We start from the raw sequence: 18,824 nt of genomic DNA, 5'->3' as shown, positions 1-18,824 counted from the left end.
AGCCAGGAGCGCCCCCTCCCCCCCCCCCCCCGTCCCATTAATTAATGGAAAGAAAAAAGGGGGGGGAGACAACCAAGGTAAGTAGTTAACATCTTTGGAAAGCGGACATTATACAACTCCATAATAATCTGACTATAATTAAATAACCATGACCTAATATAAGCATTTTACACTCATTTATGACACAGGTTGGGGATCAGTTACAGCCTTGCAATTTGTCTCCATTTTTTCAGACAAACATTTAATCTTAGATACCTGTGTCTCTTTGTTTTGTTGTGTGATTTTTTTTTTTTTTAGTTTAAAATAGTTTTATAAGGATATGTTATAACATACGACTGTTCACGCCACCAAATTTTGATCATAGAGCTTATTTTGTTTGGCAGCAGCGGGCAGGTTTTCCAAATAGTCATCATTTTTCTCTGGTCTGCACAGACGTCTTCTCATTAGCTGCCTTCTGCTTCTGTTGCATTATCTCAGAGTCCCTCGGCTTTCCCTGAGAGGTAGTCAAGCTATCCTCTTTTTGATGAGGGAGCCTAAGGCCAGCTGACACCCCGCAACCCCCTTCCCCCGCCCCAGGTGGTACCTGTGTGACATTCCTCAGGCACTCCAGGCAGCCCAAGAACAAAGGAAAGAGAAAAACCAATGGTTGACTGATAGAGATCACAGTTAGCCAGGATAGGAGTCTCCCATCACTTTACAAAAGTCTTAGTAAATTACAAGAAAAAAGCAATCTTATCAATAGCCTAATCTCCAGAAACCCATAGACTCAGTTTCCCGGAGCCCCAACATCACCCTCCCCTCCATAGTGCCGCGGGGAACAAAGGCAAGAAAAAAATGGTAAATAAAATTAAGTTTCTTTAGAACCTGCAGCCCACTGACAAATACTTGAGACAGGCAGAGTAAAACATTCCTCCAGGAACTCTCAGTCTTAATGTTAATGCCTTACTGGAGGGAAGATAACTTTAGTTCAACAATAACAAGGCCTCCGCAGTCCTCTTTAGCATATGAAAGTCGTTTTGGGAACCTCCCTTTGGCCTTTACCTCCCCCGACTCCACGGGTCCTGTCCCCTGCTTTAATAAAACCACCTTCTCCTCCCAAAGACCTCTCAGGAGTTCTTTCCTGGCCATCGGCACCAGACCACCGCCCTCCAATCCAAAACCACATAATTTTCTTTTTCCCTTGCTAATTTCCTGGGGTTTCTTCATGTTTTTCTGGCGGGCAAGTTGTCGCTAATTTCCGAGGGCCATGCAGACCCCGGACCGAGCCCGGAGGAGAGCTACTGGGGAGAGAGCAACGGCCTCCCAGCTCGCTCAGCGAGGCTGTCGGTCATGCCCACCGGCAGCTCTTGAAGGCTAAGCCCCTAGGGGCGCCCTCTGCAGGGCAGACACCTCTGCTCCTCCCACAGCCCCGCCCGTCGAGGCCCTGCTTTGTTGTGGTTTTAATTCTAGGAAACCCAGAGCTGAGGCTAAGTCCTTGTTCCAGGTGTGACGGGAGAACAGTGCACATACATTCAATCCTTCTGCAAACAGACAACAAATGAAGTACATGAATTGCAGCTGCTGTGGGGCTGTTTGTCTTCTGACATTCCTGGTGGACCCGTTCCCAGCGCATTTTTGAGAGGAGGAGGACGGTTTGTTAGGACCTGATGGAACAGATGGAGCAGCTCAGCTTTCTAGCAGGGGCTCTGCTGCGCCAAGGGCCCCGCGCAGTAATCGTGCAACTGCCTTGAACGGAAATGAACGTAGGCCCCTCTCTGTGGTTTTGATGAGGGTTTTTCCTGTTCGGTATCAAAGAAAAGGGGCAAAGGGAGAAAGGATGTGCCAGAGAGGTCTGGCAGGGGAATGAGAACATCCCTGTCCTAATTTCTTCGTCTGAAAAATAGAAGGGAAAGGTCTCCATTGTATGTGCATTGTGTGGGGGGGAGGTGGTCACTCCGACTTTGGAAATTAACTATGTGCCCATCCCTAGAACCAAGAGGAAAGCTCCAGAGTTCTAGCGGCCATGCTACCCACCTGGACTGAAATTCATATATTCCCCAAACTGCCTACCCACCCCCAAGCGTTTCCGGCACCTCTGAGCATCCTAGACAAAAGGGGTGGAGCCAATTCTGCTCAGATTGAAACGCAAAGCTAAACTTGGGGTCTAGGTCATTGGCTAACCTACCTTAGGCACCACCTCCGTTCCAGCCCCTCCCGGATTTTTTTCCCACCCTCACTCTCATTCCGGACATGGTGGCAAATTTACCCACTACATTTTTATTATGCCCATCGTGATATTCCAACTACCCATGGCTATAGTTTAAGCCCTTATTGTATAGCTTGAAATTGTTCAACTGACCTTGCTTCCATTCGAGTCTGCTTTAAATCAGTGCGGCACTGCGCGGGCTGGAGTGATCATCTGAGATGCATATATGTCCCTTTCACTCCTAAAATCCTTCAAGAAACTCCATGACATCATAGAAAAGGATCTGAGCTCCCTAGCATGGTACACAAGACCTTTTTCACGTTCTGGTCCTGCAACCTCTGCGTGCTTACGTTTTGAGCTCCGCCTGTGCTAGCTGCTTACTTTACCGTTTCCCAGAATATTGCAGCCTTTGCGTCTGTGCTCTTGGGGGATCCTCAGGGCAGTGCCTTCTATCAACAGTCAGATCAGCTGTGACTTCTTATAGGGAGCTGCCCTTGGCCTTTCCCCCTCCTCCAACTAATTCTGGCCAGTGGCTCCTCCTTTATGTTCATCTAGAACGCTCTGCTTCTATCATGATCTATGTCAAATTGTCTCTTTACACATTTATCTCTTCAACCACCTCCTTCATGACAGAGTACGTGTATAGTGGGAATCCAGGGTTTATTCAATTTAACCTAAATTGCTTTTTGAACTTTTAGAACGTTCAACAGTGCCTGGCTTGTTCCAGCATTAATTAGGGCCCTGGCATAATTCGTTCTGTCTGGAACAATTTTCTTCCCACGGTCTCCTGATTTCCCACATAGCACGTATTATAACTTCAAATTATTTACGAAGGGAACATAGCTAGCAGTTAACAGCCCAGGTACTGACATCACAGTGCCTCATTTCAAACTGCAAAATGGGTGAACTTCTGCATTTTTCTCACTGTGTGTGTGTATGTGCACATGCTGTATGTGGTTCCTTTCTTTTTTGCAAAATAGGACTAGTAATCCTGGTTACGAGGATTAAGTTAAATGAGATCATCTGTGCTAAACAAACTTGAACCTGGCAAGTAGCTAATAGTGCTCTCTGCTTAAAAAAATTTTTTTTGTTTGTTTTAAATCACGGAATGGCTGCATTGTAAGCCCCATGAAGGCAGGGACTTGGACATCTTCTTCAGTATTGTAACCCAGTGTCTACCATGGCATACGGTAGGTGCTAAATAAATGCATGTAATCTGAATGACTGAATAAATGATTGATTCTTACTTTGGAGTATGATAGGAAAAGATAGGATTCAGTAGGCAGAGAGAGAAAGGATAGGACCTGAGGTCCCTGGGGGGTTGGGGGGGGGGGGAAGCACATATTTTGGAACACCGCTGGGAGTGTCTGACCACAGCAAACTCCCCTGGGCCTAAAGTTCCTCTTAAGACTATAACTCACACCAGGGCGCCTGGGTGGCCCAGTTGGTTAAGTGCCCGACTTTGGTTCAGGTCATGATCTCGCGGTGTGTGGGTTCGAGCCCCGCGTCGGGCTCTGTGCTGACAACTTAGAGCCTGGAACCTGCTTCCGATTCTGTGTCTCCCTCTCTCTCTGTTCTTCCCCTGCTCATGCTCTGTCTCTCTCCCAGAAATAAACATTAAAAAATAAAAAAATTAAAAAAAAAAAAAAAGAACGTCAGAGACACCACCTACCCCCCTCAGGATTCCCTCAGGAATTTGATAAAAGACCTAACTAAAATAAGTAGTCATAAAACATATGACCCACAAGGAATGACATGGCCATAGACCACCCCTCATACAGTGCAGTGGTGGCCATCGGGAATGGACCACCCAGCACTTAGAGCTTATTGAGCCAGAAAGGGTGTGACCTGAGAGAGAACGAGAGGGGGATGGGAAGGGGAGTGGCAACCAGAACCCTATAAAACAAGGACCCTTGTCTATGGTCGCAGGCACTCACACTTTGAAATGCCCCCTCTCTGGAAAGAGAGCTTCCACACTATTCTTACTCTCTGATTTTCCACTCTAATAAACTTCTGCCTGCTTCTCATTCTGCCTCCACCTCTTCATTCTTCCAAGTGGTGAGACAACGAATCCCGGGTATTGAGAAAAAAAATCCTGCGACAGGAGTATGAATTGAAGGCAAGTAGGGAACTGTCCCTGCTTCAAACGTCTCTGAAAGGCCTGCTTGAATCAACAATTAACTTCTCAGCCTTATATTCGCTTGGCTACATAAGCATGCAACCTTTCTTTTTCTTTAAATGAAAACTCGTGGCTAAAAAGTTAGATGAGCGGAGTTTTTTATTTTTTTTTAATTTTTATTAGCAGACATGGCTCTTATTTGCTTCATGCAGAACTGAGACTATCATGTCTATGATTGACTAAGACCCCGTTGGAATCAATATGCTCAGGTTAAGGTGACCTTGCTCTCCAGAGAACAGAGAGTCTCAGGACGATGTACCATGAGAACAAAATGACAAAGTGATGTAGGAGCTAAAATCCAACAGTTACCTTGGATTTTTTTTTTTTTTTTTTTAGTGAAAATCTTAGCTTTGGGGCACCTGGGTGGCACAGTCAGTTGAGCATCAAACTCTTGATTTCAGCTCAGATTATGATCCCAGGGTCACGGAATCGAGCCCCATGTGGGACTCTGTGCTGAGTGCTCCCTCTGCCCTTCTCCCCTGCCTGCATGCTCTCTCTCTCTCTAAAAAAAAAATAATAATAATAATCATTTCTTTAAGAGTGTCTGGGTGGCTCAGTAGGTTAAGCATCCGGCTTATGCTCAGGTCATGATCTCATGGCTCCTGTGTTTGAGCCCAGGGTCGGGCTCAGTGCGGACAGCTCAGAGCCTGGAGCCTGCTTCGGATTCTGTGTCTCCCTCTCTCTGTCCCTCCCCTGCTCTCACGTGTTTGTGTGTGTGTGTGTGTGTGTGTGTGTGTGTGTGTGTGTGTGTGCGCGCGCGCACGCGCGCTCTCTCTCTCTCAAAAATAAACATTAAAAACATTAAAAAAATTTATAAAAAATAATAAAAACCTTAGCTTCCCCCAGCACAAACCATGGTATGAAATCAGCGGTATAGACAGAGGAGAAGAAAGGACACCTTTCACTTTTTAGTAGGGCAAGAGGTAAAGTTCTGAAAAGGACAAAAAGTCTAAAAAGTCAGCTTCCCTGGTATTCTGTGTGATGTTTTTAAATCACAAAACTTTCGACCAACAGATTTTTATTTATTTATTTATTCTAGATTTTGTTTTTTAAGCAATCTTTACACCCAATGCGGGGCTCCATGTCACAACCCCGAGATCAAGAGTTGCACACTTCACCAATGGAGCCAGCCCAGGTGGCCCTCAACCCAAAGAATTTTTAAAAGTCAGTGGGTAAATGGAATAGGAAGAGTTATGCTAGAAAAGCCAGGTGGAGGAAAGGTACAGAGGCTGAATGCAGCCAAGTCAGACAGGATAATACAGTAGCTAACTTAGTTCTCGCTCGGTAGAGACCAGCCCAGCGGATCGTTGGGAGCAAAGCACTCACTACAAGCTCTGTTGACACTGCCCCAAAAGCACAGAAACACCAACGGACCTCCCATCCTGAGCACTGAAGACCCAGGGTCAGTTCCTTCATTTTTCCAACTCCAGAACCCATATCAATTCTTCTGCTGGCCAATTATTGAAGCGTTAACATTTTCAGTCCCGTCCTGCGTTGTATGTGGTTTGTCGTATTATATACAATCTCCGAGCTTGCGAGTCATGGCTTTGTGCAAAACTTACATGTAGGCAGGTGGTAATGGTTTCAGAGGATGGGGAGGAGCAGGCTTCCTAGTATAGATCTGGGGTTCTGGCCACTTGGCTAGGGAGTCAAGCTACTGTATCTTACCTCCCTTCTTAGGAAAGATGCTAATACTGCAGATGCCCTCCTTGGGCAAATGACAGGTGACTTCCTAGGAGTGTTTGCTTGCCCAAAGAGCACAGACTGTCTTATCTTTAAGACCCAAATACCTTTTCTTTTTTAAAATGTTTGTATCTGGAGTCTTTCAACTATAAGCCAGATGGAAGAAACAGAAAACTGGAGGACTGAGGGAAGGCGACTGTAGGAGGGTGGGGAGGGGAGCCGGGGGAGGCGAGGGGTCTGGCCAGTTGTACACTCACCACTTTTTGGTTCCCTTCGTTGTCGGTGAGCAGCCATTCGATATCCAGCGTGTCTTTTTCCGGAAGCCCCAGTTGATGGTGACAGGGCAAGGTGACCCTTTCCTCTGCCACTCTCTTGATCTCAGTGTGAGTCCCCAAGGTTCCAACATAGTAGGACACTGGAAAAGAAGAGCCTCTAGTGAGTAATGCAGAAACTGGGTAGCAACGTATAGGAAGCAAATATTACAAGTAATAGTTATTGGATGTTCCTGCAGGCAAGGGGCAAATCAAGGTGTCAGAAGAACCCCAGACCAGAAGCACCGGAAGTCCTGGAATCGCACAGTGGTTCCTCCATTAACTGAATTCATTGTATCTTCCATGGCCCCCCAGGTTACACTCTTACCTACCTTATTGGTTTTTTATGAGTGATGAAATGACTCAGGTCAACAACTGTGTGATCTGGACCTTCTCTCCCTTACTAGCAGAGGCTTCCTTAAGAACAGAGACCGAAGGAGAAAGGCAGGGGTTGGCATCCTCCCCAGAACAGGCTCTAGGTACCATTTTCACTCCTTGAGCCATCTTAGAGACAGGTGATCCCCCCACAGACCTCCAGGGAGCGCAGGATGCCTCAGAGAATAAGTGGGCTCTTATAGGCAGTTACTACTTCCTTTAGGGACACTCATTCTCTTAACCCCAACTTCTATCTTCCATTCTTTATAGTTTCACACCACATGGCTTCAAAATATAGAGGCAACCCTTCCTATCCAAAGTGAAATTCCAAGTTCCCACATTTGGATCCCGTCCCTCCACCCACCCAGTATCCCTTTGGCCACCCGGGATTTCAGTTCCATTTTTGACTTTCTTTACCTCTAATTTTCATCTTCTTAAAAATATATTTTAAGTGTTTATTTTTTTTTTTAATTTTTTTTTTCAACGTTTATTTATTTTTGGGACAGAGAGAGACAGAGCATGAACGGGGGAGGGGCAGAGAGAGAGGGAGACACAGAATCGGAAACAGGCTCCAGGCTCTGAGCCATCAGCCCAGAGCCTGACGCGGGGCTCGAACTCACGGACCGCGAGATCGTGACCTGGCTGAAGTCGGACGCTTAACCGACTGCGCCACCCAGGCGCCCCAGTGTTTATTTATTTTTAAGAGAGACAGAACGTGAGCGGGGAAGGGGCAGAGAGAGAGGGAGACACAGAATCCAAAGCAGGCTCCAGGCTCTGAGCTGTCAGCCCAGAGTCTGATGCGGGGCTTGAACTCATGAGCTGTGAGATTATGACCTGAGCCGAGGTTGGACGCCTAACTGACTGAGCCACCCAGGCGCCCCTAATTTTCATCTTGTTCCAGGAACGGTATTCCATCAGCAACTCCGGGCTCCAAAGCTCACCTTCTCTCCTTCCTATTAATCTCAGACATTGTTGGCCATTAAATCCACAGAATTAAAGAACTTCCCCTGGACTCTAGGTATGATGTGTCTGGCGTTAAGGTGGGCTGTAAGGTCCTCCTTTGTCTCCTTACACAGTGACCAAGAAGCTCAGAGTGAAAATGGTCTCTTTCTCTTTCTAGTCACTTACAACGTCCCCGTGCCTCATTCACAATGTAACAGAATCATACAACCTCTGAGTTGCAATAGCCCCCAGCGTCAGGGTTTCTACGAAGTCCCCTTTCCCGGGGAGAACTCACTCTGCCAGTTCAGAGAGTTTTAAGCACTAAGAATCAAGGATCATGACTAACGGAAGCATGTAAGCTACCTTTTTTATTCTGTGTTCATTTCCCAAGATAGATTCGCAGTAACTCTGTGGGAAGGAAAAGAGCCTGAAAGAAGGAAGAAGGGGGCAGGAGAGACTGTAGTTCCTTCTCCGGGGAGGCAGACTGGTTTGACGTTGCAGGGCAGGACCCCCAGAGGCATCCACCCTGGAGAAGCAGCAGGTGGATTCCCAAGCTCGGAGGCAAAGAAAGGAGACCACAGAAACCCGTTGGGCCTAAGAAGGGGCCTTCAGAACCAACGGGATAAGCCCCTTCCGGAGTCTTACTGACGCTCCCAGTAAGGTTTCTGTTCTTTCTGTTTAGAACTTAAACCGCGTTGAGAGTGGCCGCCATTTGTGTGCCTTGGCTGAACGCTGAGCGCTCAACCCCATGAAGAAAGCATTGTTATCCGCATCTAGGGATGAAACAGGAAGAGGAGCTCAGCACTTTGCTCAAGGTCACGCCGCTAAAGGTGCCAGATCGCGGGCTCAACCCCAGATCTGTCCCGTGGCAAAGCTCACGCCCTGACGGCCATTCTGTGCCGCGTCCCCCCTGTGTCGTATGCGGCTTCCCGGACACCCGGTTCTCCCATTAGCCTCTAGGCTCCTTGAGGTTAGGTACCATCCACCGCTACGTTCTCAATGCACTCGGCTCAGGGTCTCTCACATCGCAGGTGCTCACTAAATAGTTGTTGGACTGACTCGAATTTAACCTGTGTACTCCTCTCACCCTGAGCGAACTGAGGCCCAGGGATAAAGGAGTCGCCCTGAGGCTCTACAAATCACTTAAAGGCAGAAATAGCCCATACAAAACCCATCCTCCCTCGGTGCCGGGAAAGCACACTTCCTATAGAGCAGCAGGGAGTTCAGCTCCGCCTTCTACCCCTGCTCACTTTCCCCTGGACACAACAGTGATCAAATGAAACCAGCATCCCACACCCCTGGCAAAGCTAGAGAGCCCAGCACCGATCTGGTGCATACAGTAGGCACTATACGTTAAATACAGGCCAAGAAACAACCAGGCAAGTTGCCGATTGGAGCCACTAGAGGGACTCAAAGGCTCAGATTTGGTTGCTGTCCCCAAAGGAAAGGAACAAAGCGGAGGGTGGTGTATTTTACCAGAGTGCCAAGGTCTATTTATACCATATCCAGAATTAAATACAGCAGGGCAGGGAGGGGGCCAGCCAGCGAATACAAATGACTCCACCAAGGCAGGGAATCTCAGACTTCAGGGGTTCGCTGGGATCCCTGCAAATTTCTCAAATTGCTCCTTCTGTGCTCCCCCCACCCCTCCCCTGTGGCCGATGGCCTGAACACACAGGTGCCTGGGCTCTATTTGTAATTCTCAGGCTTGGCAGTGTGTAAGGGGACGGCCAAGCATGTGTCTGTCCACTGCCTGGTGGGTGAGTGGGAAAAGCCAGCCGTGGGCTCCCGGGTATCGAAGGTTTCATCTTCATCGAGAAAGACCGTAGGAGGGGCGCCTGGGTGGCTCAGTCGGTTAAGCGTCTGACTTCAGCTCTGGTCACGATCTCGCGGTTCGTGAGCTCGAGCCCCGCGTCGGGCTCTGTGCTGACAGCTCAGAGCCTGGAGCCTGTTTCGGATTCTGTGTCTCCCTCTCTCTCTCTCTCTGTCCCTCCCCTGCTCACACTTTGTGTGTGTGTGTCTCTCTCTCAAAAATAAACATTAAGGGGCGCCTGGGTGGCTCAGTCAGTTGAGCGTCCGACTTCAGCTCACGATCTCATGGCCCGTGGGTTCGAGCCCCACATCAGGCTCTGGGCTGATGGCTCAGACCCTGGAGCCTGCTTCCGATTCTGTGTCTCCCTTTCTCTCTGCCCCTCCCCCATTCATGCTCTGTCTCTCTCTGTCTCAAAAATAAACATTAAAAAAATTTAAAAAAAATAAACATTAAGAAAAAATTATAAGTCTTAAAAAAAAAAAAAAAGAAAGAAAGACCTTAAGAGATCATCAAAACTTAACTTAGGAGGAAACCACAACCCAGAGAATTGAAATGTTAAGTCACAGAGTCAGCGGCAGAACTGGTAGTAGGAAGATACAGCTGATCTGGAACAAAGCAGGGTTAGGGACACCGGTGCCCCTCGCAGTCCAAAATCCACGTATAACTTTTGCCTCCCCCAAAACTTAACCGCTAGCCACCTACCATTGACGGAAATCTTTACCGACAACACAATCATTTGACACAGTCTACATGTTATACGTATTATACGCTATATTCTTGCAATAAAGTCAGCTGGGGAAAAAGAAAATACTAAGAAAATCACAGAGAAAACACATGCACACTACTGTACTGTCAGAAATCCACATATAAGTGGATCCACACGATTCAAACCGGTGTTGTTCAAGGGTCAACGGAAGTCTCCACTGGGTGTCTGGGACACTCGTGGTAGTTGGTGGCGGTGAGGTGCCGGAAGGTAGCAGGGGTGCAAATCCTCTCGTGTGCCCGTGCAAGAGGCAGTCATGGAAGCCTTGGGCTCTTCCTGAGGGAAGGCTTTGGCGTGCAACTCAGGCACTTAACACAGGACCTTTGGGAGCCTGAGCTTGGGAGAATTAGCCTCTCTGAACCTCAGTGTTCTCATCTGCAAAATGGGAATTAACCAAGACACTGGAGGTAAGGCACCCAGCAGTGTGATGGCACATGGGAGTCTCCCCCCCCAAAACGTCAGTTCCCTTCCCCTGCTTTCCTCTACTAGAAGGAGGATTTTTGTTTTCTCTTTGTTTTTAATGTTTATTTATTTTTGAGAGAGAGGGCACAAGCAGGAGAGGGGTAGAGAGACAGAGAGGGAGACAGAGAATCCAAAGCAGGCTCCAGGCTCTGAACTGTTAGCACAGAGCCCGACGTGGGGCTCGAACTCACAAACCACGAGATCACGACCTGAGCTGAAGTCGGATACTTAACCGACTGAGCCACCCAGGCGCCCCCTAAAGATTCTCTTGAACCTCCTTTAAAGAGATGGGGCAGGGGTAACGTTTGGTTTTTCAGCATAAATACTTTTATATAACTGAGGGACATAAGGTATCTGTTTCGAAGGTGAATCCGCTGAGGAGATAATAGTACATTTTAAAAAGGAGGTTTCTATAACCAGTTGACTGTTCCATTCACACGAAAACAGACAGAATCTGAGCCTTTAAGCACTTTTATGCTCAGAGAGCCAGCATCGTTTCTGCTGTCAGGTAGACAGATGTCTTGGACGATCCATTCAAACAGGTTCACGCAGTCCAACCACACGAAGCCTATATTCCTCACACGCTTGTGTCCCATCACATACGGAGGCCATATTTCTGGATCAAACCAATGACATACAGACAATTCTGTCAGCTTGGGCAGACGCGGCAAGAGCAAGAACTTGGCGAACTTTCTCGAAGGGCTCCTGTAGAGCTGCTGGTACCCATCTTGCTCTCGCGGATTCAAGGAGGCAAAAGACCGGGAGAGCTTTTCACAGCAACCAGGATGCTGCCTTTAAAATATCTACTTCTCTCTTATTTCCCTAACGCGCAATTCTTCAGCTTCTCAAGGACTCCCTGATGCCCACGGGGTGCAAGGTGCCCTAGGACCTCGTGGTTAAGTCTGCACGCTCACTCCCCGCCAAGGATGGACCCTCCAGCACCTGTCGTCGACACAGGCACCCAATGCTCCCTGGCGCCTCCACCTAGGAGAGGCCACAGTGATTGGTGCACAGGTCAACGATAGATAGGTGCTTTTTTTGGTAAGACTTGAGCTATTTACCAGGCTGTGTAGACACGCAGTTTGCAAGTAGCAAAGTTAGAGAGCGGCAGTTAGAGTCACTACCTGATGTCGGGTACAGGAGCTGTGACCTCACCCCGTTCCATGTACAGTGGGGCCCCCACCAATGGGCTTCTGGGGTGGATAACGCCTCCTTCCACTAGGGATCGTATTTTTCTCAATGGGTCTGTTCGCTTACCTGAATGGGAAGAGAATTTTCTTGTGTTTCCCTTCACATGTTCCAGAAAGCCTCATGAGAATCAAAATCATCAAATGTCCGTCAGGAAAATAAAAAGGACTTGGGATATTTTTAAATTAACTTCTCTTGTGTTATAGATCCAGAAACTGAGGCTCAGAGAGAAGTGACTCACCCAAAGGCCTCCTGATTTCTAGACTAATGACATACATACAATTCTGTGTGTGTGTGTGTGTGTGTGTGTGTGTGTGTGTGTGTGTGTGTTTGCAGGCATGCGCCTTCCTGGCTGTTTCTGGAACACTACGTACAATTCAAGAGACCACATGATGTAATAGAAAGAGCATAAACTTTGGAGTCAGATCAAGAGGGACTTAAACAGTACCCATAAGTCCAATTAATTTCCTGACCACTCTAGGTCATTTTTCCTCCCTGCGAAACGAGAAGAAAAACATCAACCCGGAAAGACTGTTGCAGGATTATGTATGATGTATGTAAAGTGCCTAGCACAGATACACGGTACACAGTAACCAGTCACACATGGTAATTATTATTATTCATAATTCTACAACTGTACTTCAAAAGGCAAGAAAAACCAGAAGAACATGCTGAGGAGATAAAGCAGGATGGTGAGGAGTTTGGAAGTCATTTTGCTGGATAACTGTTAGTATTTGGCCGTATTTGCTTTGTCTCTCTCTACATATATGTATATTTTTTGCTGCACTGGTTGAAAGTAAGTCACAGATAGCAGAACATTTAACCTCTAAATGTTTCAGCAAGCACCTCTGAAAACTAAGGGCATTCTCGGGGCGCCTAGGTGGCTCAGTTGGTTAAGCGTCCGGCTCTTGATTTCGGCTCAGGTCGTGATCTCATGGTTTGTGAGTTCAAGCCCCAAGTCAGGTGCTGCACTGCCATCATGGAGCCTGCTTGGGATTCTCTCTCTCTCTCTCTCTCTCTCTCTCTGCCCCTCCCCAGCTTGCGCACACACTCACTCTCAAAATAAATAAACACGAAAAAAAAAACCAATGAAGGGCATTCTTCCACACAGCCATAATATCACACCTAAGAAAGTTAATAATAGTATATGGAAGCTCATTTATTTTTTTTTAAGGTTTTTTATTTTTAAGTAATCTCTTCTACACCCAACATGGGGCTCAAACTTACAACCCCGCGATGAAGTCACATGCTCTACTGATTGCGCCAGCCAGGCGCCCCTGGAAGATCGTTTCCGACAAGAGTGGGTGAAGGAGGCTCTGGTGATAAGTGGGATTGAGATAGTTCTGGAAAGACAGACATGCTTCTCCTGCGCAGCCCGGAGGTGGTGTAGGGGCAACTTGAACAGAAGGCAGCATGGTCTTCTCCTGTCCCCTCCTTCAAGCTCCCTCACTGACAACTAGAAAAGTCTCTCTTCTATATATTTTGCCTTCCCAACCTACTCCCAGGTCCACCCCAGAATCTCTCGGGCCAGTTCCCTTTATGAGGTCTTCGGAAAAGGAAAACCACATTCACTGTGACCTATTAAGCAACTGATATGCTCTCATGTCTTCTCAAACACAAACATATATTCGATATTTAGAGAAAGCCTACAGCCAATTCAGCGAGGCTTGTGGGTCATCAGTGGAATTTCAGGCATCTGAAAGTGCGGGTCACTTCTTACTTGTGTCCCTCCCGAGGCGACTGTTTGTTCTTGAAGTCCCTAAAATTCGTGGTGTGTGTGTGCAAGGACCCAGGTGGCAGCCTGAGAGGTGGGCTCGGGTCAGGGGGCCAGATATTGAATTTCCTCCCCTCTGTGGGTTGGTTTGGGGGATGAAAAGAGAGAAAGGGAGAAGGAAGAGGAAGGAAGAGGGAACAGGAAGATGGAGTGGGGGAGGGGTGAGTGAAGAAGGAGCCTAAGAGCCTGAGCTAGTGGGGGAAGGTAAGAGGGACAGGGGAACAGAGAGCCTCACACTACAGAAGGCAATTGAAGACATCTTCAGACTAAACACAGATGGATTAAAAGTGATCACCTCCCTTGGGGCGCCTGGGTGGCTCAGTCGGTTGAGCGTCCGACTCTTGATTTCAGCTCGGGTCATGATCCCAGGGTTGTGGGATCCAGCCCCACACTGGGCTCCACACTGAGTGTAAAGCCTGCTTAAGATTTTCTCTCTCTCCCTCTGCCCCTCTCCCCTGCTCATGTGCTTTCTCTCTCTCTAAAATAAAATAAAATAAAATAAAATAAAATAAAATAAAATAAAATAAAATAAAATAAAATAAAATAATATATAATTATCTTGGGGCACCTGGGTGGCTCAGTCGGTTAAGCGTCTGGCTCTTGGTTTTGGCTCAGGTCATGATCTCATGGCCGTGAGCCTGCTTGAGACTCTCTCTCTCTCTCTCTCTCTCTCTCTCTCTCTCTCGTGCACGCATGCTCGGCACCCGCTTCCCTGCTCCGCTCTCTCTCTCTCAAATAATAAATTTAAAAAAAAGATATATAATTATCTTGTTAGCCGGGATCCTGAGCCAAAAGTGAGATGACATTTAATAGGGACAAATGTTAGAAGTTACAGCTAGACACAAGCCCAGAGCAGGAAGGCCAGGGGACCTGGGCGGCTACAAGATTTAGAGTGACCACCAGTGTGATATGGCTGCGGAGAAAACTGACAAGAGTCTGGGCTGCATTAACAGAGGTCTGAGGTCCCAAATATGGGGTGGCACACTTCCATCGTATTCGATGCTAGCCAGAGGAGGGGGTCTGAAAAACATATCCGATGAGTAAGGGTTGACACAATTATAGGGGAAAGCTTAGGAAGATGGGAGGCTAAGGGGCCGCACAGTACCTACCTTCCAACATTTAAAAAGCTGCAAAACAAGTATTGTTACTTGTTGGGTGTTCTTCTAGAAGGTAGGATTGGGTCCAGATGGCATAATAGCTCGGACCATAAAATGATAGACTGGGAGATCTCCAACACCTCTTTCCAGTTCTCAAGTGATACGGTTTTCTTACAAAAGACTCATTCCATTTCAGCTTCCTATGTTGACAGACTTTCTAACAGTCCTGTCTGACAGGAGAATGAGCTGTATCATTTGTTTGTTTGGTTATTTATTTACTTATGTGTGTTTATTTATTTTTGAGAGACAGAGAGAGCAAGTGGGGGAGGGGCAGAGAGAGAGAGACAGAGACAGAGAGAGAGAGAATTCCAAGCAGGCTCTGCACTGTCAGCACAGAACCGTGAGATTGTGACCTGAGCCAAAACCAAGAGTCAGACGATTCACCAACTGAGCCCCCCAGGCACCCCCCTTATTTCGTGGATTTTCCATTACCGGCATCATTCAAGTTGGGGATGCGTCAGGGGCTATAAGAGGGATCCTTATACATGGATGTTGAAGCAACATCAAAGTCCTTTCTAACTATAATATTGTATGAAGTATTAATTGATATATTAATATCCAAGGCATTGTCCTAGCTGAATGGGATGCAAAGTATAAGATAAAATGTATTCTATTGTCAGTATAGTGTGTTTTGTCACCATCAGTCATCTCTTATGCAATTTACACAAATGATCTAGTTTGGTTTCATTGTTATCATTGCTTTTAAAGATTGTTGAGGTGCTTTTTGAAAGAATTCAAGGGAACTGACCCGGGCAGTTACATTTCTTTCCTATCTGTGGACGTTTAAATCCACAAGGGGGCAGAATTTACTTAGAGAGGCTTAGCCATGCCTCCTGTTTAATGCAGTTCTTATATTAGTAAGAAGGATGATAATTGACAAAGAATTATAGATGACCTTGGATTTAAGCTTGATAAGCACTTTGTTGCCACTTGTGATTATATACTAAATTTCAAACGATGCACATTTAGTTTTCAAGGGCAACAGGAATCAGAAAATATGGTCAGACGTTTGAGAGGAACCTTATCAAGGAAAGAGAAGCATATACTATTTTAGTAGCTTAAGTTCACGAGTTTAACTTTTTCCAACTGAAATGGATGTTTACCTTGAGATCAAAAACCTTATTTTACTTGTAGAATTTATTATGAAGCAAATCGATTACTCAGGCGCTGTGAAGTATTGTTTTAGCAGAGAGTCAATAAGAAAAGACAAAGGGAAGGAACAAAAATCCATCACAGATGGCTTAGAAGGACTGAGGACTCAGCAAAAGAAATCTCAAGGTCTTTTCAGTCTTGAAGTATAGTCTTTGTTCTAGGCCGGCATCGTACTGAATTACAAAATCCTGGAATGTCCTGGTTATACGTAATCTACAATCTCAAGTTTGGGAAGGGCTGCAGAAGGTCATTGTCTTGCCTTCCGGACAATTTCATATTTAAAACCAGTCTGCTGAAACGTATCAAATAGTTCATGTTCTCTTATTATCATTGAGAATCTGAAATCGTAGCAAAACTGTTCCAAGATATTGATATCTGTTAGGATCAAATTTTTTAGTATTGTACAATCAGGAGATGCTTAGGGATATTGACTTCTATGTCGTAGGATAATCAGGGATCCTGACTTCTATGGAATGTCCTTAAACAAACACCTTATCCTCAATGCTTCAGCTTCTGGGTGTCACAAAAAGAAACATTGACAAAATGGTGGGTAACCAGAGGGGAGTAACTAGAAGTGCACCTTTGTTGGACGAATATGAGTGGCATTCCTGCTACCCTACTAGATGCTGCTGGAAACAAAGATCAATGTCATTGTCTTTTGTCTATAAAGAGATCACAATAATAAAGAAACAAAACAGGTATTCAACAAACCCAGGTCAGGACGGTGTGTGATCAATATCAACGTGACGGTCAGGAAGTGGTAAGGGAATTAAGAAGAGGAAGATCACCAAGGTGATCAGGGATGGCTTCATAGAAGGGGAAGTAAGTATTTCACCTGGGCCTTGAAGGATTATTAGTGAATGTGCTGCCGAAGGGAGCACTGGACCCTGAAGAACAGATTGGAATTTTAGCAGTGATAACTGAGGGGATGGCACTCCAAAGACTGAAAATGGCAGCCTGACTGCTTAGGAAACCAGTTGCAAAGCCGACCTCAGTACTTGACAGATTGGAACATCACCGTGGACCCTTGGTCTTGACAAGTTCCCACGGAATGGGCAGTAATATCACATAAACGGCATGTGAGCTGTGTCACAGTCCTACAGACTGGGGGTTGACTTTGTTGACTGTGCAAGAGTTTTATCCTGATACCTCTAGTAACAATTGTCAGAGAAAGGATACTGACCTGGTCCAGCAGGGGATCAATCACCCTGCTGCTCAGAAATACACTTGTTATCCCTCGGAATTCTGTTCTTGGAAACATGCTAGTACATTTTCCATACACGTATTCATTTTTATACATGTAGGAAAACCTGTGCAGAGAACGCTACAAGCATATCTGTGTCCGTACACAGATCAGACAAGAATGTGAGCCTTTTGATTCTGAGACTCTGAGAACTAGATCCCTCACTAACCTATTTCATCGACATGTCTATTTATAGCCTCTGTCTCATTTCAAATGCTAAGTCTCTTTCTAAATCTAAATCTTTTATTACCTTCGGCAGAGATTTGAACAGAGGGAGGAAATTAAAAACACAGTCTTACACTTGAGAATGCGATAGTCCGTTGTTAGGGATTCATGGCAATAGAAAATTGAGATTACGCTGATAAAAATCCACTGATAAATTAAAGCAGCAATTCAGCCATTATCTATCCCATCTACCTTCCTATAAAAACTAATAACAAAGAGAAGATGATCTTCAGAGAGAAGATCTCTTTCTCCCTCAGTCACCTTCTCTAGGGATAGAGAGGAGAGTCATGAAACTTTGAAAATGAATAAAGAAAAAATGTCCACCAAAATGGAGTTGGGAAGTTCTGAAGGGACGTGCTTATGCAGGTACCACTCCTCAAAACTTACTTTACATACCCCAGCAGGAAGAAGGAAGGTTTTCTTTTTGCCCGGCAACAACTCAGCTAATGAGAACCACTGCAGTTCAGCCAATGAGAAGTCACCATAACCCCAAATTCTTGCTCTGGTCCAATGGACTTTCATTTAAAACAGCCCCTCCCAACTTCCTTCTTTCCTCTAGAAAAGAATATTCTTCTCCTTTGTTGTCTGGACTTGCCTATGGTTCCCCATGCTTTGCATGTCCCAAACTGCAATTCCTCTGCTATTCCTTGATTAACTCATCTTGCTGATAAACTCGCTGGTTATTTTCTTTTCAAGGTTCACAAAACAAACAAAAAGAATCAAGCAAGCTGTATTTTCTACTCACAGGCAAATCATTTCCTACATGAGACAAAATGATAGATAATACACATTCGCCATCCAGTATATTTTAAAACCCCTCTATGGAAGCATTTCTTAACAATAGCTAGCAATTTTTGAATGCTTATTATGGGCAAGGCATTGTGCTACTTGATTTCTATTCATTTCCATTTTTAAAAAATTTGTAATGTTTATTCATTTTTGAGAGAGAGAGAGACAGAGACAGAGCATGAGCGGGGGAGGGACAGAGAGAAAGGGAGACACAGAATCCCAAGCAGGCTCCAGGCTCTGAGCTGTCAGCACAGAGCCCGGCACGGGGCTTGAACCCACGGACTGTGAGATCATGACCTCAGCCGAAGTCAGACGCTTAACTGACCGAGCCACCCAGGCACCCCTATTCGTTTCCATTTTTAATCTTCTCAACAATCCTGTAAGGTAAGCACTAACTATTATTACCCACACTCTACAGACAAAGACACTGAAATGCAGAGAGATGAATTTGTCCAAGATCACAAAGGTAGTAAGGACTGGTGCCACAGTTCAAACCATTTTAACTCCAACATCCATACCCTTAACGGTATATTATACTGTCTCCCAGGATATATATGTAACAAAAATTTTATTGACCGAGTGT

At 45.9% G+C, this 18,824-nt stretch overlaps 1 protein-coding gene and 1 pseudogene across 1 annotated transcript in view; both read right to left on the bottom strand.

Moving 5' to 3' along the window:
- The window catches only part of CLMP (CXADR like cell adhesion molecule), a 100,223-nt gene that overhangs the window by 17,910 nt on the left and 63,489 nt on the right, over nucleotides 1-18,824 (bottom strand). The window contains 1 exon segment of the mRNA XM_086678826.1: nucleotides 6,305-6,462. Within this exon segment, the coding sequence (XP_086534952.1) occupies nucleotides 6,305-6,462 (158 nt within the window).
- LOC147576901 (small EDRK-rich factor 1-like) lies at nucleotides 42-1,248 on the bottom strand (annotated as a pseudogene).

The sequence above is a fragment of the Puma concolor genome, chromosome D1 (genome assembly GCF_028749965.1).
Source record: "Puma concolor isolate L17-30 chromosome D1, mPumCon1.1.hap2, whole genome shotgun sequence".
Lineage (NCBI taxonomy): Eukaryota > Metazoa > Chordata > Mammalia > Carnivora > Felidae > Puma > Puma concolor.
This window is presented reverse-complemented; position numbering and strand designations above follow the sequence as displayed.